At 44.9% G+C, this 24,201-nt stretch overlaps 1 protein-coding gene across 3 annotated transcripts in view; it reads right to left on the reverse strand.

Moving 5' to 3' along the window:
* The window catches only part of LOC146834959 (sterol carrier protein 2-like), a 467,321-nt gene that overhangs the window by 273,617 nt on the left and 169,503 nt on the right, over positions 1-24,201 (reverse strand). For all 3 annotated transcript variants that reach the window (XM_085602602.1, XM_085602604.1, XM_085602603.1), the window contains 2 exons: positions 15,504-15,654; positions 14,937-15,084 (listed from right to left, as the gene is read on the reverse strand). In XM_085602602.1, coding sequence (XP_085458728.1) covers positions 14,937-15,084; positions 15,504-15,654 — 299 coding nt within the window. The remainder of the gene's footprint in view (positions 1-14,936; positions 15,085-15,503; positions 15,655-24,201) is intronic.

The raw sequence follows: 24,201 nt of genomic DNA on the forward strand, positions 1-24,201 counted from the left end.
ACGTTATTGGCAGTCCACGCGGCACCCTTTTACACTTACCTACTCCCTGCTGACGAGAGGCAACTACCTCGAAACACGTGTCCAGGGATGGCTAATGCGACCCATACTTTTTTTCAAACACTGTGGCATAGGCGTACTCGCCGTCGCCACTACATCTACCAGAATTCCTTGGGGCAACTTGCTGGTGTGACGAGCAGTGTGCGGCCAACTGGATTTGTTAGCACAGTTTAAATCTCCCTGAACAATTAACATACAGTCTTTTCTACCCTCTTTATAAATAGCATTCAAAGCCCCAGTCTGTGCTCTAACCATCGTACCAAGTTCTCCCTCTGGGACGTTGTTATAAAAATTAACCACAATCACAGATTGAGTTGCACTACATGCCATTTCAAAAATGTGATAATAACAATCACCTTGATGAAATACTAATTTATCCACAATCAAACAATTTGAGATAAAAGTGCAGAGTCCTCCTTTTGGTCTACCCCCCTACTCTTTACAGCTTGCATGTTAAATGTTTTATACCCATTAATATGTATCGAGTCTATACACCATGTTTCTTGTAAGGTTAAAATATCCTTGCCATGGATAAACTCAATCCACTCTGTATTGTCTATCTTCAAACGCAACCCAGCTACGTTCCAGAAACAGATGTTCCAGTTTGTAGCGGGAGGGGGAGATAAGATATTTCTCAAACAGGGGTGAAATGAACAGTTAAATATTTACATCACCTAAACCCCTAATTTTGGTGCTAGAGTCAAAAGTCTCCACCTGCGCAGTTGTTGGGCTTACGGAAACTGCATTTTCCCTTGAGACCTCTAGTAAACCTGGAGTAAAAGGGTTGTTGGGGCCATCTTTAAGTGACGGACTCCTTATAGTCACCTGCCCCATAGGTTGAAAGTCACCCGAAACTGCACCTCCTATAGACGGAGGGGATACACAGTCAATCTATCTCCTTCAGGTTGTTCAGAGCATCAAAATGGTTAAAAGTGGGTACAAAATAAATGTGAGAAGGAGGCCCAATGAATGGTCCTTATTCTCTGCGATTCCAAACCAGTCTTGGGGGGTGATAGAAAAAGTCCAACTGGACCACACTTATCCCTTTGTGCCTTACTGGCCAATTACCGATCCTCTCCATAACCGTTTGCACTAATTGTTGTGAGGAAAAAGAGAACATAATAAAGTCTCCGGGCAGGCTTTTCTCCAGATTGCCCACCCATTCAATTCGCCTGGCTATTTTAAATTCCGAGAAAAGCCCATTTTTAATTCCCGTTCTCCCAGATAGAAAGTACAAGGCTTTATTTCTCAAAGCCGACCAGTGTTCCTTTTCCCCGGGAGAGAGCGAAGGAACATTAACCAAGACCACCGTTAGCGGAGTTGCGTCTGGTGGGAGATATAAAGACTTTGGGGCAACTGCAAAAGGCTGTAAAGCCTTTTGCAGAATTGGAAGAGAAATTGCTTTATCTCCCTGATTCACTCTAGCTGTTTGTCGACCTAGAGGGCCTTGTCCAGGGGGCCCTGACTGTGGGTGGTCAGTACCCCCTCTCTGATTCTCTGTCGCCCTTTCACTCCCTATTCCAGTTTGGGGTAGTCCTACTAATCTAGCATTTATAGTTTGTGAGTGCAGACCTGACTGAGCAATTTTGATAGTTCTTATCAATAAAACTACTCAAATGAGATATAGGGGTTTGCTCACCTACGCACTGGGCAGGGTCAACGTTTACAAGGGTATTACTTTTAGCAGTCATTGTAACAATCTGGGTATTTATTCGCTTCTCTATGCTGACAATCGACCCTCCATATCACCCAACATATTTAAAACAGGTTTTAATGAATCTGTAAAGATCTCTCTAATTTTATTCCAGAATTCTCCGGTGTTGGCGTCTTGTATAGTATTAGTTACGGGGATAGACTCTGGCAAAAAGGCGTTTAACTGACCCGTGGTCACTTTCGAATTAGGAGTTTGATTTTTCCCCCTTGCAGAAACCTGTCTGGCTACCCCCTGACCTTTTCTTTTTTTGGCAGGTGGTTGATGAGGTCTTGTTTGGTTAATTTAAGATTTTTGTCCCCGGGACCTAGTAGTTATTGGATTATGCTCAATTGGTGCCTGTTGTCCTTGACTGCAGTCTGGTAGATTTACTTCAGTGGGCTGTGAGTCCAGAAGTACCAAAGTTGGAGCAGTTTCCTTGTTCTGGACATTAGTGCCAGTTAGGTCATATACGTCTGAATTAGCTTGCGATGACCTTGCCATGGGTTCAAGGTAAAGTCGCCATTCAGTTAACGCTATTTCGTGCATTAGTGCTGATTCTGCTCTTGTCAGGGAGGCATCAAGCATTCCCGCCACCCCCTTCCCAATTAGTGACTTACCCTTACTCATCACACAATCAGAAAAGAAATAGGAGAGTAGAAACCACTACTCATGAACAAAACGGAGCCCAAATCGATGTTTCCCTTGCGCTGGGTGTTAACGCGCTCCCCACGCGCTCCCCACTCTATTGATATCTCCACTCAGGTAGTAATGTGGTGTGGTACTAAGTACAAAAGGGCAAACAATTTAAGGGACACAAACCGGCAATAAAGTTACTTAATACGGAGTGAGTGCAAAGTCAGCTCAAGTCATATGGTCTGGGCTATGCAAAGAGACAGGCGAGTAGAAAGCAGTACCATGGCCGGAATAGGTGCTCCTTCCAGTGCTCCTTCCAGGGACTGAGTGCTGTAATAGTCCTATACCCCACGCTGTTGATGACTCCGCTCAAACAGTAAAATGGCATAATACTAAGTGCAAAAGGGCTAGGCTGTGCAAGGAAGCAGACAACTTAAAAGTCAATCAGGCAATAAAGTGGCATAGTGCTGAATGCAGAAAGTCTGGGTTGTGCAACAAGGCAGGCAAATTTAAAAAGAAAAAAAAAATAGAAAAGAAAAGAAAAGAAAAAAAAAATGCTGAGCGTAGCAAACAGTGGATTTCCACACCGCAACAGTACCTTGGAACTAAGGACTCCACACCTGCGGTGTCAGAGGGCTGGCCCAGCCCAGCCTCTTCTCGGCTCCGACGGGCTCTGACGGGCGCAGAAAGGCCCGCCCGAGCTTCGCCCACGCGCGTCCCACGCTGCCGGAGGCTGGCCAGTCCTTTACACACCTCCCGGCGCGGGAAGAGACGTCACAGCAGTCGCCGCCGCTACAGGGGCTGCTGGGAATTGTAGTTGGCCGTCCCCTTTACGGCAGATAGAGAAAGTGTAGCCGTTCCCCTCACGGCAGAATCACACGTGAAACAGGCTCTCCCTCTAAAACAGCGTCCTGCGCTACGGGAGGCTGGCCGGTCCTTTACGTGCCTCCAGGCACGGGAAGAGACGTCACGGCAGTTACTGCCGCTACATGGGGCTGCTGGGGATTGCAGTTGGCCGTCCCTTTTACGGCAGATAGAGAAAGTGTAGCCGTTCCCCTCACGGCGGAATCACACGTGAAACAGGCTCTCCCTCTAAAACAGCGTAATTTTTTATATGATGTATGCAAATTAGTCGATAGCAGTCAAATGTATAAGTTGTTAAAATTTGACAAGCTCGAAACAATTGACCTTCAACAAACTTCTATATCTTGTTGGACCTGTACCCTGCAGTTCGGGAACGGTATTGCTGTGCCGTAGGATATAACAATTATTAAGAGATGAAGAAAGACAGTAAGGGGCTTACATACTGACATCATGTAGGCGTCGCAGCTGCAACTCCTGGCTTGACCCTAGTGACCCCTGGAACTGCTTTTGCGACCCCTGGTTTCATAGGTGGTGAAATCTGTGCCAGGAACACAAAGGCAGCTCGTCTTTACAGATGTCAGTTGGGACTCCACTCTGATTTCTGCCAATTCTTTTCATTGCACGAATAGTGAATACTATTATATTGTTCACTTTTTATTTTTTTTAAAGTATTTTTTATTTTACAGAGTTTTATATAGTGCGAACTTGACACGTCAGTATCGGGTATCAGAGCACTTTACATAGCACCAGTTGCGGTGACATGGCGACACATTAATTTTTTTGTTATGCACGGGGAGATTAGGTGATTGGCCCAGAATCACAGGGTGTTCAGCATCGTTTCCAAGACTCTAACCCAGTTCCCCAGATTCAAGGTCGACCGCCCTAGCCAAGTTATTAGTGTAATAAAACATTAAGTACTGTTAGCTGGAATATGACCTTTCCTGACGGCTAAGGTAAGTCAAAAGTACTTTTAAATGTATTTTGTGTGCATGCTTGTAGGTGAGTGTGTTTTTACGTGTGAGTAAGTGAGAATGTGTGTGCATGTGTAAGCATGTAGGTGTGAGTGAAAGTGAAGGTTAAAGGGTGTGTGATGTCACTTAGTCACTTATGCTACCCCAGGCATTTTGGATGAGTTGACGTCCAGAGGGCTACACTCCTTGAGTGGAGCAACCAGAAATTGTACTTTCATATTTATTGTTTAGAATGCAGGGTGCTGTCCTTTTTCGCAACCGTCCATCCCTGGCCTGCAAAACTGGTTCATGAGATATTTAAAGTCTCATGTGTATTCAAGTCTGGACTATGTTCATACATTAGTTGTTTTCAAGGTAAAGGCTTGCACTTGTAGCTTGTTGTTTATCCTCGATTTCTGAAATGAAGTAGTAGCTCAAAACTGTTGCGTTTATAAAGTGCTGAAAATGAAAGCGTCTTGTTTTTTCCCTGCAAATGGGATCAACAAAGGGTTTGTGGCACTGAAATCACCATCCTCCCAGCTTTCAGGGACAGACTGACTTTTGTTAGAAAACCAACATTTTTTGCACAGTTTTGGCATTTTACTAGGACATAGCCTATTTTTGCAATTTTTGTGCTTTCAACCTCCTTCCAGTTAATGGTAGAAACGGGTATGAAAGTACTAATGGATACTGGAAAGCTATACATTTAAGTAAAGTAGACAAAATTCTGAATTCAGAAAGGGGTCATTTGTGTAGATCCTTCAAAGTTTTATTTATAGAAACTAACAGTTGAAAAATTGAAAATGAGTTGAAAATTTGTGGCAACTTTTTCACCTGTAATTTCTTCTAAGTATGACACATGTTTTACATCCGCTGGACCCTTCTGGTGGTAGCGATATATAGGACTTATAGGTTGACCAAGAACCCGATGAACCCAGAGCCAATAACTGAGCAGCGTCTTGCAATTTTCTTTATTGTGTACCGGGTATGTAACAATAAATTTGGGAAAATATAAACAGTGAAAAATCGGTATGAAAGGCACCCATGTATTTCTGAAATGAGAACCAAATATAGAGTTGAAAAACAGTAGCTATTTGCACATCTCCGAAGTTGTGGGTACCCATACTAGAATGTGAATTATAGGACATTTTTCAAAGTGATTACTTTTTTACACATCGTCTTACATTTGGAAGGCAAAAATGCATCGGAGGTCAATAGGTAATGACAGTTGCTCTACAATTCTGTGTTCCCGTAATTCTTCCCATAAAAAGGATACCCTACTTGTGTGGGTAGGCTTAGTGCCCGCGACAGGAAACGGTGCAAAACGCAACATGGACACACCACATTTTTACAGTGAAAATTGACCCTTTTTTTGCAAAGTGCCTAGCTGTAGATTTTGAACCCTAGCTCTGACGGCACCTAGAGAAACCTAGCAAACCTATACCTTTTTAAAAACTAGACACCCAGGGGAATCTAGGATGGGGTGGCTTGTGTGGCTCTCTCTAGGTTCTGTTACCCAGAATCCCTTGCAAACCTCAATCTTTGTATAAAAAAAAAACATTTTCCTCACATTTCTGTGATGGAAAGTTCTGGAATCTGCGTGGATCCACAAAATTCCACCCACCCCGCATTCTCCAAAGTCTTCCAATAAAAATAATACATCACTTGTGTGAGTAGGCCAAGTGCCCGTGACAGGAAACAACCTAAAACACAACGTGGACACATCACATTTTTACTGTGAAAACGGACCCTCTTTTGGCAAAGTGCCTAGCTGTAGATTTGTAACCCTAGCTCTGCTGGCACCTAGAGCAACAAAGCAAACCTATACATTTTTGAAAACTAGACACCCAGAGGAATCCAGGATTAGGTGACTTGTGTGGCTCTCGCAGGCTCGCTTACCCAGAAACCCTTGCAAACCTCAAACTTTGTCAAAAAATACTAATGTTCCTCACATTTCTGTGATGGAAAGTTCTGGAATCTTCGTGAATCCAGCAAAATTTCACCCACCCTGCATTCCCCAAAGTCTTCTACCTCACTTGTGTGTGTAGGTATAGTGGCTGCAACAGGAAATGGCCCAAATCGTACTGTGGATTTTCAGTAATGTGCGGGTTTGGTAGGTTTCCCTAGATGGCTGCCAACCCCAGGACCGAAAACGCAGATACACCCTATGTATCCGAAAACAACCTGGTGTTGCAAGGGGGGGGTGGAGGGGGGGCACATGAGTATTTGGTCCCGGGCTTGGCTGTCAACTTGGGAAACCTACCAAGTCCACACATTTCTGAAAACTAGAGACCCGGGGGAGTCCAGGGAGGTATGGCCTGCGTGGATTTTCCCTACCCAGAATCCCTTGCAAACCTCAAATTTTGCTGAAAAAAATCAAATTTTTCTCAAATTTCTGTGTGGGAAAATAATGGGATCACAGAACTGACACAAATGTCCTATCATTCAGCATTCCACCAGGTCTCCCGATAAAAATGGTACCTCACTCGTGTGGATGGGTCAAGTACCCGTGACAGGCAAGGGCCCAAAACGTATTGTGGAGACATCAAAATTACCTATCACAAAACGATCTGCTTTTGCAAGTGGGTGGGGGGGGGGGTCTCTTGAGTTTTTGGTCTCAGGCTTGGCGGCCATCTAGATTAGCCTACCAAACCAACACATTTCTGAAAACTAGAGACTCAGGGGAGTCTGGGGTTGTATGGCTTGCGTGGATCCCCCAACATTTCTCTACCTAGAATCGCCTGCAAACTTCAAATTTTGAGGAAAAAAATCAAATTTTCTCAAATTTCTGTGTGGGAAAGTTGTAGGATTACCTGGTTGACACAAATTTCCTACCACTCAGCGTTCCCCCAGGTCTCCCAAAAAAATGGTACCTCACTCGTGTGGGTGGGTCAAGTACCCGCGACAGGCAAGGGCCCAAAACGTATTGTGGAGTCTTGAAAATTCATAAAACGACCGGGTGTTGCAGGGGGGGGGCACCTGGGTTTTGGGCCCTGGGCTCGCAGCCGTACAGGGAAACCTACCAAACCCACACATTTCTGAAAACTAGACACCTTGGGGAATCCAGTGAGGTACGGCTTGTGAGGATCCCCCAAAGATTCCCTTCCAGAATCCTTTGCAAACCTCAAATTGAGCTGGAAAAAAAAATCACTTTTTCCGTACATTTTTGAGTGGGATCACCGTGCCGGCACAAATGTCCTACCACCTAGCATTCCCCTTGTTCTCCCGAGAAAAACAATACCTCACTTGGTGGGTAGGCCAAAGGCCTGTGACTGGGAAGAGCCAAAAACATGGGGATTAAAGATATAGCACTGCAAATTCTAAGCGCTACATTTTTCAAACAATACGTTTTTAGTGGATCCTGCATTGGACAGCTACACAAGTGAGGTATCATTTTACTCGGTAGACCAAGGGGAACACTACCTGGTAGGACATTTGTGCCGGCACAGTGCTCCCACACAAAAAAAGAGTGAAAAAGTGGGGGTTTTCCAGCTAAATTTGAGGTTTGCAGGAGATTCTGGGTAGGAAAACGTTGGGGGATCCAAGCAAGCAATACCTCACAAGACTCCCCAGGGTGTTTTCAGAAATGTGTGGGTTTGGTAGGTTTCCCAAGATGGCCGCAAACACCGGGTCAAAAAACACAGGTCACCCCCGCAAAACCAGGTAGTTTTATGATTTTGATGACTCCACAGTACGATTGGGGCCATTTCCTGTTGCAGCCACTATGCCTACCCACGCAAGCGAGGAACCATTTTTATCAGGAGACCTGGAGGAACACTAGGTGGTAGGAAATTTGTGTCAGCCTGGTAATCCCACAACATTCTCACACAGAAATTTGAGAAAAGTCAGATTTATTTCAGCAAAAGTTGAGGTTTGCAGGGGATTCTGGGTGGGGAAAGGTTGGGGGATCCACGCAAGCCATACCTCCCCGGACTCCCCCGGGTTTCTAGCTTTCATAAATGTGTGGATTTGGTAGGTTTCCCTAGATGGTTGCTGAACCAGGGGCCAAAAACCCAGGTGCCCCACTTGCAAAACCAGGTCGTTTTGTGATAGGTAATTTTGAAGTCTCCACAATACGTTTAGGGGCCTTGCCTGTCGCGAGCACTAGGCCTATCCACACAAGTGAGGTACCATTTTCCTCGGAAAACTTTGGGGAATGCGAGGAACTTTGTTGATCCACACAGATTCCAGAACTTTCGATCACAGAAATATAAGGAAAATGTGTGTTTTTCAAACTAAGTTTGAGGTTTGCAAGGGATTCTGGGTAACAGAACCTGGTGAAGTCACCCCATCCTGGATTCCCCTGGGTGTCTAGTTTTTTAAAATGTATAGGTTTGCTAGATTGCTTTAGGTGCCGGCAGAGCTAGGGTTCAAAATCCACAGCTAGGCACTTAGCAAAAAAGGGGTCAGTTTTCACTGTAAAAATGTGGTGTGTCCATGTTGCGTTTTGGGCCGTTTCCTGTCGCGGGCACTAGGCCTACTCACGAGAGTGAGGTACCATTTTTTTCAGAAGACTTTGGGGAATGGGGGGTGAGTGGAATTTTGTGGATTCACGCAGATTCCAGAACTTTCCATTCCAAAGTTTGCAAGCGATTCTGGGTAATAGAACCTGGTGAGAGGCACACAAGTCACCCCATCCTCTATTGGTCTTTTGCCCCCCTCTTCCCCGGGAGTCAGATAAGAGCCTTTTGCCCCTATCTGCCACTCGGGGGGAGGGGAGGGGCCGAAAAACTGACAACTTTTGTGGGGTGGGGCATTGCCATGCCCATTCTGGGCAGTCACCCACCCCTACGTATAAAAAAATGATAATCCCTGGTGTGTAGTGGGCTTTCTGCTCCTCCCCCTGGGGGGCAGATCATGGGCCACTGCCCCCATCTCCCCCCCTGGGGGGCAGAAAGACTGCAGCATTTGGGGGCTGACCTCACCCCTGAATTTAAAAGATATATATTTTCTGATGCATAGTGGGCTTTTTGCCCCCCCCCCCGGAGAGAGGCTATAAGGGGCTATTACCCCCTGATGCCTTCCGGGGGAGGGGGGGGCAGAAAGACTGTGGCAATTGTTTTCGTGGTGGGGGCATTATCATGCCCATTCTAGGCAGCCCCTACGTACAAAAAAATAATCCATGGTGCCTATTTGGCTTTCTGCACCCACCCCATCTGGCCCTGGGGGGAAGAAAGACAGTTGCTTTTTTGGGTGTGTGGGGGCACTGGTCTGCCCATCTTTGGCAGCCCCCACACCTAAATCAAATAAAAAAAAATCCCTAGCTTCTAGTGGGCTCTCTGCCACCAGGGCTACTTTCCAGCAGAAAGAATGTAATTTCTCTACATCAATACAAAAATAATCCCTGGTTTCTGGTGGGCTATCTGCCCCCCGAAGGGGGGGGGGGAGATTGGGGGCTAATGCCCCCATCTGCTCCCCGGGGGGGGCAGAAGGACTGTATTTCCCAAACATATTTGGGGGGAGCGAAGGCCCTTGCCCAAGGGGCCGCTCCCCCCTCCCTGGTGTCTAGTGGGTGAATACCTGCTTGAGGATCACCCTCCTGGAGCGATCCCCAAGCAGGGATCCACTAGGGAGATTCTCCCCTTTCCAATGATACCTCTACCGTCTTTCTTCGTGCTCGGGGGGTTGAGATAGCCCCCTGAGCACATAGAAAGTGAAACTGAAATGAGCCTAAAGGCTCAGTATGTTTGCCATGGAACGAAGGAAGACGCTGCAGACCATCAGGCGATTCTTCGTCATTGGCTCAAGATGACCTAACACCAGCATGGATTGTTACATATGTTTCTGTGATTTATAATTATACATGTTCCTAGTTAGATGTAATGCAGTCCAGACCATTCTTCTGCAAACATCCCTTTCCTTTAGCACTAAAGTACTCCTTGTGCCTTATTCGCTGTGAAGTCACTGCTGATGGTGATTTCTACTGCCTACCGCTTTGTGGGTGACTATTCCCTTAACTATTATGGCTAATGCTGTGACCTTTTTCTTAGTTTAAAAAAAACTTTGAACAGTTGTTACTGCGACTGTTTGATGATGCTGACTGGAGAGAAAAGACTCGGAGAGTTTCTAGAACTACTCTTAATGGAGAGTTCAACTTAATTTTACTCTACTCTATAAATGCTCCTTTGAATCTTGCTCTTTTCCAAAAGGACTCTTTATGGGTTCTGATAGGTTAGGAACTGCTTAGAAAAGAATAGGGATTTATTATTTTATGGAACGTGCTGTAATTTCTTTTTCGACTCTAACCATGATTGTCTTGATATTTCTGTAACCAGAGTTATCTGATTTTACTAATCTGAATAAAAAAATAAAGGTTTTTGAAGAGATCCAAAAATCTCATTATTGACTGAACTAAATGACTAAAATGATGATGTTTATTGAGATGTCTTTGTAAAATGGTGGCAAAGATCCAATACAGAGAAGAAGAATTTGGGGTGGAGCTGGAGACCCTATATTGTAAGTCAAGCTTTGAACTGATTAAACTAAAAGAAAAAAATGCTTCCCTGCCAGCACTTCTACTTCAAGCTGTTTACCCTTAGTTATACTAAAGATATCAAATCATGCAATCTGCTATTTAATAATAAATACAGATAAAAAGGCACAGAACAAATTCTGGGAGACCCTGGGATTCGTTTTGTGAAATGAAGGTAAGGAACAGCAATGCATTTGGACAGTATTACTTGGGCAGACACTTGTGGGGCTTGGAAGTGGAAAGAATTTTTATTTACCCTAGATATTATCCAAATTCCTATACTTGAGCTAAACTGAGAATGAGGGAAAACTCTCTTAAAATAGTTTTCATTGGCCTGTAGATAATTCTCAACATTCTGCTCTTTATGTTTTGTGTTGTTTGGTAGTACTTGTCCAAAAAACTATATCCAATTTTGTCAAATCAGCTTGCTATAAGCCTGAATTCTTCCCTAAAGGTTTGTTTCTCATATTCACAACTGCCTTCCCATCCTTATTATTGTGCAGCATGCTTAAGTGGAATGCCGCATATTGGATTGTATAATGAGGGAGCTTGAATACCTGGTATTAGATCTGGAGAAGGCATTCGACTCCTTGGAATGGCCCTATCTGGTGGCGGTGCTACGCAAATACGAACTAGGCGACCTCTTTCTCACCATGGTAAGCCTACTATATCAGCGCCCCACTGTTCGTGTCCGCACTGGTAGGATTGTGTCTGCTCCTATTAGAGTGAGGAGGGGGACGCGACAGGGATGCCCGTTGTCCCCGCTACTTTTCTCTCTCGCCATGGAGCCACTGGCAATGCTACTCTGCAGAGGAGGGGAGGAATGGGGCATACGCCTCGGGGACGGGATGCATGCTGTGTCTCTGTATGCTGACGACCTCTTACTATATGTACGTGATGTTACTGACATACCCGGGTCCATAGCAAATGTGCTGAGGGTGTTTGTGGAACTGTCGGGACTCCGGGTAAATTGGGCCAAGTCTGGAGTGTATCCCTTTAGTGCGGCTACGACAGAAACAGATGTAGTCACCAACGGTTCGCTGCTCCCGTGGTATCCCACCACCTTTCGATACTTAGGGATTCAGATATACCGAACCCCAGATGATTTATTGGAGGGTAATCCCATGAGGGCAATTTTGGCGGTACGCGCACAGGTACACTTCTGGAAGTCGCTCCCGTTGAACGTCATGAGCCGTGTCACCTTGCTGAAAATGATAGTCCTTCCCAAACTATTGTACTATTTTTCTAACCTACCGGTTTATGTCCCCACTAAGACTTTCCGTGACATGGAGCGTCTATCCCGAGACCTCATATGGAACAAGAGCAGACCCAGAGTCGCACTGTGGAAGTTATATGCTCCCACTTCTCAGGGAGGGCTGGCCGTTCCCAACCTGGAGTTGTATTACATAGCAGCTCAACTGAAGTGGGAAACGAAATGTCTTAATGACACTAACCTTGAAGACATGGCGACTTTGCAGCAGTCGTGGACTCACGCCCAAATATATAATTTATTCCACCCGGCTGCCCGGACCCCACGTCCGCACCAGCTTCATCTAGGCCTTGCCCATCAATGCTATAAAAGGGGCTTGTACCTCACTCGTGCGACGCTCCCGTATGCCCCGATCATACCGCTCTTAGGGACTCCCAGAGGAGAAATGACCACTTCTGAAACCGCCCTCCTGCATTGGCACACAGCAGGAATAGACACTCTGGGTGATCTTTACAGGGACGGCACACTCTTAATATTTGAGGAGCTAGCAGAGGATACGGATTTACCTGCTGGACAGTTTCTTCTCCACACTTCTCTCATACGAGCCCTTTCGGCCCTATTGGGGGATTTAACGTCCAAGCCGCCGATACACCTGTTGTTGCAATATCTACACGTCATGGGGGCAGGTTCTCACATTGTGCACTGGCTGGTGACGGCTCTACTCACACACACACACTGAAGCCGATGCGGACGCTTCGTGCCCACTGGGAGGCTGACAGGGGTCGACCCTGGACGGACAAGGAATGGATCACTATCCTAGCTGGTGCTACATACATACCACGGAGTTCTAAATACAAGTTAATACAAACATATATCATACAGAGGGTGTATCTCTCTCCCGACAACATTAACAGATATTTTAACATTGCCACCTCTGAGTGCCCACGCTGTCATCAGCTTGACGCGGATCTACTCCATATGTTATGGGCCTGCCCCTCCCTTCAACTTTATTGGCAGAGTGTTGCTGCAGCATTGGCGCTCTGCACTGGCACCTCCCTGCCACCCACGTGGGAGCTCTGCATACTGGGAGCTTATGACAGGTCCAAGAAGAATAGGGTTACATCACGATTCAGAGATTTAGGACTAATAACGGCCAAGCGCTCAATTACGAAAAGGTGGAAGCAGGCGAACCCCCCAGAGACGATCAGCTGGACGCACTCACTTCAGATATGGGCACCGGCAAAAAGTACAGCACTTCACAGGGAAGAGACAGCGGGGCTCCGTAAATATCCCATAGCGCTGCAATGGGACGTCCTACTGACAGCTTTTAACACTGCGAATACCGGGGAGGGTCATCACACCTAGTCAGTCGTTCCATAAGCCACATGGCGAAAGTCCTGGGAGGCGGGAGACGGGAACATGGAGACCTACACTCACATTTCACCGGATGCCGCTTTGTAGCATGTGCCTGGCGTAGCGTAGTCCTCTGCCCCCCTTTTGTCCCAGCGCCTGCGCTCCTAGGACGAGCTCATAACATTGGCACGAGTTTGACCTCCGCCCCAGTGCGCTATCTTGTCATACCTCCCACATTTAATAGTCCCCATTCTCTATAATGTAATGACTTCCATAATGGTTTTTAGAAGGCAGCCTTTTAATTATGTTGTTTATAGTTTTTGTATTGAAAAGGTTTAATTTGCTGGGGTATCTGCTTATATCCTCTCCCTTTCCCTCTGGCACAAGTCCCTCGTCGGCCTGTTGTATTGGCCACGGAAGACTGTTTTCAACATTTGTCACTCCCAAGACGATCAGATAAGGGTGACCTTAATGCTATAGGCAATGTTATTATGTAGTACTGGCACCCTTTTCTCTCCCTCTCTTTTCATTTGGTTGCACTCCTCTCTCTCCACGGGCGACTAAGCAATGTGGGGAGATATTTAGGTCTGATGATCGAGAAGACGTTAAGAGAGATAGCCACTTGATGAAACGTTTGTGTGTTGTAATGCATCGCAATATGATCTCCTGTAGTCTGAGTAGTTTACCCGCAACAGTATTGACGCAAAAATGCAATATATACTTGGAAACACTGATTTATTTATTTTTTCTGACACTTAGTTATGTTATGTACCATGAGGAAATGGGAATTTTTTTGAAAAGACCAATAAAGATATTTAAACAAAAAAAATGAGGGAGCTTGTAGTTTTAAAGATACAGGTCCTTTATCTTTTGACTGTAGAACTTCTTTTGGTCTCTTACCATTTTTTGTGAAGGTGGTTTTTACTAATGTTCAAAATGTAGGGCTATTAACTTAAATTTAGATAGAAAAATACCTCATTTAAATCTGCCATGAATTCAAAAAATAATGTACTACTTAGCATTTCTCTGTGACGAATGCAGAGAAATTTGCAGTAGCAAGTTGAACTAGTCGGGGTAGCGAGGTGTGGTTTGTCTTGTAAGATTGTGAACACCCACAATTTGGGGGCTTTCACAAACCGATATCACACCTCCTTCCACCATGAAAATGGTTGGAGATGGTAACACCCCACACAGGGTGGGAAGGAAAACCACCCCCTCCCCCTTAATTTGCTGAGAGTGGAGGGGTGAGAGAAGGGAAATATTAGTGTGCACCTGCAAAAGAGGCTTAATTCTCTAGATGCCAAATTCTATGCTCATTGGCAAATAAAACCATGCATTTCCTGCAAATGCAGTAAATGTATAGCATTTAGTTTCGGTGATATAATTCACTGGATCACACTGGAACAATCGGGCAACACTGGAAAAGTATAATTTGGCATACAAACAAAAGATAGTACCAGAATTCAAAATAATAAGGCGGTTTGAGATTTCGAAACCTGGAGATTATACATTCTGTAGTAATGTGTACACAGTAGTCATTTACATTATTTACCCTTTTACAAGGCTATAAAGTAATTTGTTAGACACTGCCTATTCGCAGATAAGAGAGAACAAAGCCAGTTAGGATGAGTCCTAGAGGAATAGAAACAAATAAAAAACAAACAATACAGGTTATTGAAAAAGTCTGCCTATTGTTAAAATTACCTATTGGACAAAGCCCCAAGGCTTCATAGGTAATGAGTTCATTGACAGAGAAACAGTCATGAAGTTCAATCACATCCACATCTTCAGGTCTGATGCCGCTTTTTGCATAGCATTTGTCAGCAGCTTCTTTGCTCATATCAAAACCAACCTATAGAACAGAAAAAACAATCAAACAAATCTAGCATCTCAAAGAGTGGGAAACATGTCATGCAGAAAAAAGGACTACTTGTCTACTGCATAATAATATAGCTGAAGATAAAAGTTGTCTAAACCAATTGCTTTTTTTGGCATAACCACGTATGCACACTTGTCAAACTTGACACAAGACCCATTTCTCATTGCAATGCAGGTGAATCTTTAATTTGCATCATTATGTTATACAAATAAAGCCGAACAAGTGGAACTATAGTAACAACTAAAACAGTATTATATCATGGTTGGTCATAATATGGCATTAGTTTAAAAAATATAATCTTATTTTTTCACAGTAATCTAAAATTCTTCTGTGATCTAATTCATTTATTCCGATAAAAGCTCAATGAAGAAACGAAAAAAGAAATCACATACCGCTGTAATAACACTAGATCCATCGAACGAGCTGGACAGATCAGTAACCATCTCTTGTGCAACAATTTCAACAGCTTGGTGCTCAAGTCTGTGTTTCCTCACAAACTCTTCACTTGCCAAAATAGCAGCCGCTGCACCATCCGATGTTGGGCTAGAAAATGATTCACATTAAATTAGTAGTTTGCACCCAGAGAGATCTTTCACTTCCAGCAGCAAAGAGAAAATATTGATAATTCATGTGATCAATGAACTTTCTAAAGTTTCAGATAACCTTTCGCAGTCTGAGATGGGTCTGAAAATCTATCAAGCAACACTAAGCATGAATCGCTCTCACAGTGTTCTACTGTAGTTGCTTTTGATTTTCATAGAGCCTTGTGGTGAGAGCATCAGCATGAGAGCCTAAAAATCAATCAGAGGTACTTTAAATTAGAACACCATATTGGTGAATTTTGTGTAGATGGTGCTTTCAGCACGAGTACCTTTCATGTATGTATTCTGAAGGCCAATTCAGGATAAAAGCAGAAGGTACCGATTTATTCAACTGAGCCAAGAATGGATCTCCATGGTTAGATCCCCTGTTGCAAATGTTTCCATCGAATACAAGGCAAGCTCTAGTGCAAGGTCCTCTGGATTTCTTAAAGACCTTCATGCAACAAGACCGAAGATTATAGAGAAAAGCACATAAGAAATCAAGGGCCATCTTGAGGCTGACATAAATTCTAGTTTAGGATGTGCTGCCTCTGCTGTAGAGAGCCATAATTTAAGCATAGAAAACAATGTTTTCGATATTTGTGACATGGGTGGTCCACACTGTTGCTTTTGCTAAATACCAACACATTTTAAAAGGCTCTGGAATTGGTACAGCTACTAGCGTCACTCGCACAGCATTGTCAAAGCCATTCTTGATGTTACTTAGCTATTAACTAATCACCTAATACACCTCATGGAGGCGATCCAGACTAAAGGGCCGATTTAGAGTTGGCAGACGGAATTTGCACCATTGGGATGATGAAGGACATTACCTCACTCTACATTGACATGATCGACTGTTACAGCGGTTAGTGTTCATGTAGAAAAAATATGTTGGATGGTAGTGTCAGCCATTTGTTGTTTACAAACAAGATCCCATAGTTGATTTAAAAAAAAAAAAAAACGAATGGCCCCCATGCCCGGGAGATTCCCCCCCAGAGAGTGGGAGTCATTTTGGATATTTTCCTGTGCCTCACCACCAGGTTTTTTTGGCAGTGATGGACATGAAAAAAAGGCATTATACTGTTGTTACATTTCCGGGATGGGCCCATGTAGCGAAGCAGCTTATTTCTTACATTGCCCTATTTTTCAGCAGTGACCTTTTGCACATATTTGCATGTGCAACAATGTTGGATTAGGTTACCTGAAACTAAACTTGTTTACATATCTAGCTTCACACAACATTATCATAATGCCCTGAACATCATTCACAAAGTTTCTTCTCGCACTATGTACAAATATCATCTATATCTTCATTCATGAGGCGACAGGGCTATCTACATATCCATAACATTACTTATCTATACGCACATCGCAAGCTGCTTTTTAATATGAAAGTTGAGCATCCCAATAGATTAGGAGAGGAGGTCCTTCAGCTAACACTGAGGGTCCCTGCATACTGAGACTTCACCATGCAGCGGTCTGAAATCTTGCGAGGGGAGTCCAGTTCCTGACCAAGATGGGGTCCATCACTCTCTCCCAACAGGTAATAGGGTTGGATCATCCCTTGGGGGGATTCTTGGCTCCACACCTACATACCCTCTTGCTACACTTAGAGTACAGTTTGCATAGTAGGAGTACGCTCCATTACGGCCTTGTTTTATATGCCTGCATATATACACTGTTTAGCGCCATGGTGGAACTATATCTACTATTTACTCTTTTGGTGCTTGTAATCACTTTTATCTGCTTCTGTCTATTAATCATTGCATCACACAAGTATTTTATAAAAGAATAACATTGGTTGAATAAATATATTGAAAACGTCCCACTGTATATTCTAAGAATACCTCTCTGAGAATAAGTGAGCACAAGTTATTGAGCGAAAGGTTCTGTACAGTTTCCACGATCAATGAGGTTAGGGGGTTATTTTGGTGGCCCTGAAGGAATACCACCAGGGCATAAGGGACACCAAACGGACCTTCATAAGAATCAAAGTCCAGACCAACGCGACCAACGCCAAGGAACTGTTCAACGTCATACAGCAATTCACAAAACCGCCCAGCGAAACCACGGACGTCACACCTTCCCAGCAACTCTGCGACAAGCTTAGCTCATACGTCCACCTGAAGATCAAGTCCCTCTACGACAATTTCAGCGAACCGACACAGGACATCACCCCCCCCCAACGCTGCCGATAAGGCAACCATCATGACCTGGAATCCCGCTACCATCAATCTCATCACCGCTACCATGCAGAAAACCCACTCAGGAGCCCCAACAGACCTCTACCCACTGCACATATTCCACAGGGCCGCCGCCGCCATCACACCCAAACTTGGACTGACCATCCACGCCTCCCTCATGTCCGGCATCTTCCCAGACGACTGGAAGTGGGCGGAGGTTAAACCCCTCCTCAAGAAACCCACGGACAACCCAAAGGACCTGAAAACTACCGGCCCAACTCTCTCCTCCCCTTCACGGCCAAAGTCACCAAGAGGCTCGTGAACGCCCAGATGACCACTTTTATCGAAGAAAACTCCATCCTAGACGCCTCTTAATCTGGATTCCCCAGCAACCACAGCACCGAGACCGCTCTCCTTGTCGCCACCGACGACATCCGCATGCTACTCGACCAGGGACACACCGCGGCCCTCATCCTTCTATACCTCTCCGCAGCCTTCAACACCGTCTCTCATTGCACTCTGGCAGCCAGACTTCATGACGCCGGAATACAAGGACCCGCACTCGACTGGATCTGATCCTTTCTCTCCGGCAGAACCCAGAGGATCAGACTCCCTCCCTTCCTCTCCAAACCAACCAATATCAACTGTTCATCACTCAGCCCCACGCTCTTCAACATCTACATGGCCCCCCTCGCCGCCATCGTCAGACAGCATGGGCTCAGCATTGCACCCTACGCCGACGACACCCAGCTTATCCTCTCACTCACGAAGAACCCCGAAGACACCAGACTCTGCTTCCAGGAAGGAATGAAGAACGTGGCAGCCTAGATGAAAGACAGCTGTTTGAAGCTCAACTCAGAGAAGATCGAGGTCCTCATCCTTGGACCCTACAACTTCGCCTGGGAATCCACCCACTCCTACTGACCACGCACGAAACCTCGGCATCATCCTCGACTCTTCCTTCACCATGAACCGCCAGATCAACGCTGTTGCCTCCAGTAGCTTCAACTGCCTGTGCATTCTCCACAAGACCTTCAAATGGATACCCCCCGACTGCAGAAAGACTATCACCCACATGCTCATAACCAGTAGACTGGACTACGGCAACGCCCTATACGCCGGAATCAACAGAACTCTACTACACAGACTCCAGACCATCCAGAACGCCGCTGCCAGACTCGTCCTTGGGACTCCGTATCACGAACACATGACCCAACACCTACGTGACCTCCACTGGCTCCCCGTCGAGAAGATGGTCACCTTCAAACTCCTCATCCACGCTTACAAATCCCTCAACAACATCGGACCCAAATACCTCACCGAGAAAGTATCCTTCCACGTACCCAAGAGGAACCTCCGCTCCGCCAACCTCGCCCTGGCAGAGATCCCCCGCATCCGCAGAAACAGAACAGGCGGGAGAGCCTTCTCCTACATCGCAGCCGAGACCTGGAACAAGCTTCCCGTGAACATCAGATGCTCCCCACCCCTGCACACTTTCAGGAAGGACCTCAAGACCTGGCTCTTTGACTGATCCGGAGCTGCCCCCCCCCTCCCCTAGCGCCTTGAGACCCTCAGAGGTGAGTAGTGCGCTATATAAACCCGTGATTGATTGATTGACTGTGAGCTAGCTGGTCTTAAGGCCAACATATCCTACAAGGGTGTCCAGAATCAGTCTAGTCACGAAAACCCCTAGTTTATGTTGTCCAACAAACATGCAGATCCTGCGGATTAGTAGGAACTACACAACACCGTCCACCCTAAATTGGACAGAAAGTGTAATGCTTTTCATGTAAAACCCTCTAGTCCATTGGGCCGCCAGAGGAAGTATTCCATCGACTGAAAAAATTAGACCTGTGTCGACAGAAACCTTATAGTCCACCAGTCTCTAAATGAGGTGAGCGGACCGAGGGTTTGACAGGCAGGAAACTGTTGGTTTGCGACTTCTTTCCCTGTCCACCACATCCTAAAGTACAATCGGTTGGCGACAAGTACATAAGTGGCTTCTCAGGGTACAGAAAAGGAAATAATTTGCAACAGAAAACACAGTAAAGAAAAGTTCAACATACCACCAGTGCAATCAAAATAAGACAGTCCACAGGAAGGAGAGAAGAAAAGAAATTCAAAGCTTGGATGCTCTTAAAGACTGTGCCAAAACAGCAGTGAGGTGATTGTCATTATAAGGAGATGTGATTTTGATATAAATTAATTAGTGTAAGCTACAGAGCATAGAACAAAATGTTTCTGACTTCTAAGCAGGTGGTATCAATGACAGAAGTTGCAGTTCCGTTGCATAAAGGAACTGTAATCTAGGACACATCAATCAGTCCATAGCCATTGATCTTTCTGACAAGATATCTAGTTATTTCAGCCCATTTTCTGTGTTTGCGCACCAAATTCGCCTTGGGTGTCAGTCAGTTGGTAGATGGAGGCCTTTGAGCGAGGACAGGTACTGCTGCAAAGTTTATTTACCATTGTTGTTGTGAAAAGAACAGCTTTTTAGTGCTATCCTGCTGTGCGCTGCCATGAAAGTCTGTGATTAGGACTTTTCACTGTTTTTCTTTGGGCTACAAGGTAATGGTTGATGTAGGGGATCGCCGAGTCAGACTTTACCTGCATAGTCTCTCGTTTTAAGGGTGGTCACACCGAATTTTCAAAAGATGTCTGTACACCTGGTAGATGCTCGTGAAATATTTCTACCTACGAGTGCATTTTCATCTTCCTGCATTGATGCTAGGGCAACTTAACATTGCCTTGACTGCAAGACAGTGGCGTTTCTCTACAATAGTTTCTGTGCTTGTGTGTCTTTGCTTGTGATTCTGTTGTTTTAATTTCAGATGTGAAAAGCGCTTCCTCTTGGTCACTCAATGTATGATACAAGCACTTCGGTGTCATGGCACGCCTAATTGCCAAGAGAACCCACAAGCACCATGGCCATAAAGGTAGGTATTGTTCTCCATAGTGTTGTGATTAAAGCATCACTTGGGCGAGGCAGCACAAACATGATATCTTATGCTACGTTAAAACAATTTCTAAAGTGCACATTCAACAAGTGGTTTTATGGCGCTGAGGTAACTGAGACATAGCTTGCAACAGGCCATTACTCCTAAAGAGCGTTGTCTGTAGGAGCTTCCTAAATGCAGTGTAGCAGGAAGTAAACCTGGAGAGCAAACATGGAGCCACCAATTGTCTTCCGTTTAAAGATGGGGATAGTGAGACCTTAAATTGTGCATGGGAGTATGTCTTTGAATGGGGGCAGAGACAAAAGCGGGGCTGCCCATCTGAAGTGACTTAAAAATGCGACAGCCTGCCTTGAAGATTGAATGCTGTTCTACAGGAAGCCAGTGTAAGTGGTCTATGAAATTTGCTAAAGGGATTAAGATAAACATACCTGATCATAATCTTTCAGCCAGTGAATTCTTAATTCATGAAGTTTGTGAGGTAATAAGTGTCTTCTCTAACTAGTTCTTAATCAACAGTATGCTGCTCCGCCCTCCAAGCGAGAACATATAATGTGTGATTTATGGCGAAAAGGTAAAAAGAATTCCTTAAAGTCTATCGGAGTATTACTGGCAATATATTCAGAGAAAAAGATGCCATAAAACCATGGTCGAGGCCTGAAAAATAACAATTAATAATTAAATGGTCACCTAAATATAAATTTGTGAGTTTGTACAGAAATAATCAAAGCAATGCTTACTGTTGTTTGAAAATAGTCCCCTTCGCATCAGAAGGAAGACAGCCTACTGTCTTAAAGATTTTGAATGTTAATCTCTTGTGCATACTGTATTTGATGGTCACATACAGTAATGTTGGTAAAAAAATCACCATGATAAATCAATGGCCTTCAGCATCACTACAAACACACACTCAGCTAAGGTTATGTGTCCAATGGTACCATAAATACAGCGGAGACTTATCTGCGTATTATTGGTGAACATAACCATCAACAATTGAGCACTCCTGGACAGAAGGCAATTATTTAGCTAAGTTTACTCTTGGAGGACAGGGCCTTCTACCACAGAAGGTGTTATGTCCAGAAAATAGATCCTATCTAAGGTTGGTGTAACACACCCAACACATACTGATACATCACTGCAGTGCAGGATGGTCGTGTAATTCAAACCAATGAGATATGAAAGTCAGTGCAAACGTACACTCTCTTCTATTTGACTCTTAACAAACTCTTAAATCATACTTCTACTACAGGGTACATAGGAGTAAGATGCTGTACATTATAGGTTGCAGTTCTGTCTTACATAGGCACCACTAGCCATATACTACAATAAGGAGTTATGCCACTACAGAGAGTGAATGTGTGCCACCATAAGAAAAGTGTCTCCATGTCAATAAATCAATTATATACAGTGGTTAGTTTGTTTGAGGTGAGGGCCAGGGCAGTCATTTTCTATACGTCTCATTCATAATACTGTTGTGATACCGTTGCAAAATAATTTTAAAGAGACATTTTAAACAGACAAAAGCTATACCTTTACAATTAGTTCAGAATGAAGCTGCCCTCCTACTAATGATACAATATCTCTCCAGTCTTTAGTTGCACTGAAATGGTTTCCTTTGACCCAAGAGATTACAGTTCCAAGATTCTCTTCGTGATCCACAAGTTATGTGCTCATATAGCTCTCATTAATAGTATGTGAGGACACGATATCCTTCAAGAAAGGGTTGAAGACCTGACTCTTCCCAGCTTAGTGGTCGACTGCTCAGTTTAACATTTTTATGGATAAATGGGACTAGCACCAGTATTCCTTCCGCCCATAGTTGTGCTTTATAAATGTATTTCATTAATTTGTTCAGATATACAATTCAGGTAATACTCCCTATTGCCGGTTTGACCAGAAAGATGCACATACAAGAACTGTTTCTCAGTAAAGGTATTAGGCCTTTAACTGTTGTCATTTCATCATGGCTTTCAGATTAGCAAAACTGGAGGTTGCACTATGTAGGTCTCGATCAAACAGACTAAGTTTCTTCCAGGACACCAGTCATGTTTGGGCCATACAACGAGACTACTAGCTATGGGCTGTCCCTTTATAATTAGTCCACATGCTTGAACAAACCTTGAACTATGCCCTGTCCAGAGACACTTCCACACCCACCTGAGCACCTTTACTACTACATATCAATGCCATATTACCACCACCCACAACATTGCACTCCACCATACAAGCTATACCATCACTTCAACAATAAAGTAGAACACCCCATGTAGTACTGTGCCACCACGTCCAACACAAAACCACCACCCTAGCCCAGCCATCAGCCTGCATCCCATTAACAATCACAGGATCCCAGCACCACACTTTGCTGTCCACTTCATAACAACCTATTTGTCACTGACCCAACGTACTCTCCCTCTACTGCACTACCAACCCTCACCATAACAGTGACAATCTAACCTACGCACAACCAGCTCCAAACTACTGCCTTTCTACACTTTATCACACTACTATTCTCAGCACTACTCTTTCCAACAACAGTGCGCTATAACCGAACTGAAGAAACACCAATTATCTTCTACACCACACAGAAATAATTCCACCCCATTCCGCCATACTGCCACTTCAGAACTACCCTCACCTCAAGCAGCACACAAACACCACATAACACACCACCTGGCAACCAACTCATGTAACTACAAACAGAAAACAAAACCGTCACCTGTACACAACCAACCAGAGCGCCATTTACCTTAATAGTACTCCACCAATATCCCACAGCAACATAAATCATCTCAACACCATACCCTACATCATAATACTCCCATCTCAAAGCCCAACCACTCACAACAATTAATTTATAACAGACCACGCACTACTACCCCATTCACCACAGTTAATGGCTGCCGTGGGTAGCGGGTGCGCCTAAGGCAAGCCCGTCTTTGCCCGTCCGCAACCCAAACGCGACCCGCGCCAGGGACCGTGAATCTCCAACCATCCACCGCTATGACTCAGCTACCCTCCTTGCACTCAACTCGGGGAGGAACAACAACTGTCAGCTGTCCACATCAAGCACCACCCACAGACAGTTCTCCTGCCGTCACTGCCACCAGACCTTCAACACCATCAGCACCCCCACGGCCATCACCCCCGCACCAAATGCCAACACCTCCGAAACCCCGAGGTGCGTCCTCCTCAAGATGATCTCCCTGCACAAACACGCCTTGAGATCTGGGACCTCCTCAACACCCTCTCACCAGACGTCGCCTTCTTTACAGAAACCTGGACCAATGCCTCCTCCACCCCTGACATCACCATCGGCATCCCCGATGGGTACAAGATCCAGAGGAAAGACTCTCCAACCGCCCA

Source organism: Triturus cristatus, chromosome 4_2, assembly GCF_964204655.1.
Source record: "Triturus cristatus chromosome 4_2, aTriCri1.1, whole genome shotgun sequence".
NCBI classification, from domain to species: Eukaryota; Metazoa; Chordata; class Amphibia; order Caudata; family Salamandridae; genus Triturus; species Triturus cristatus.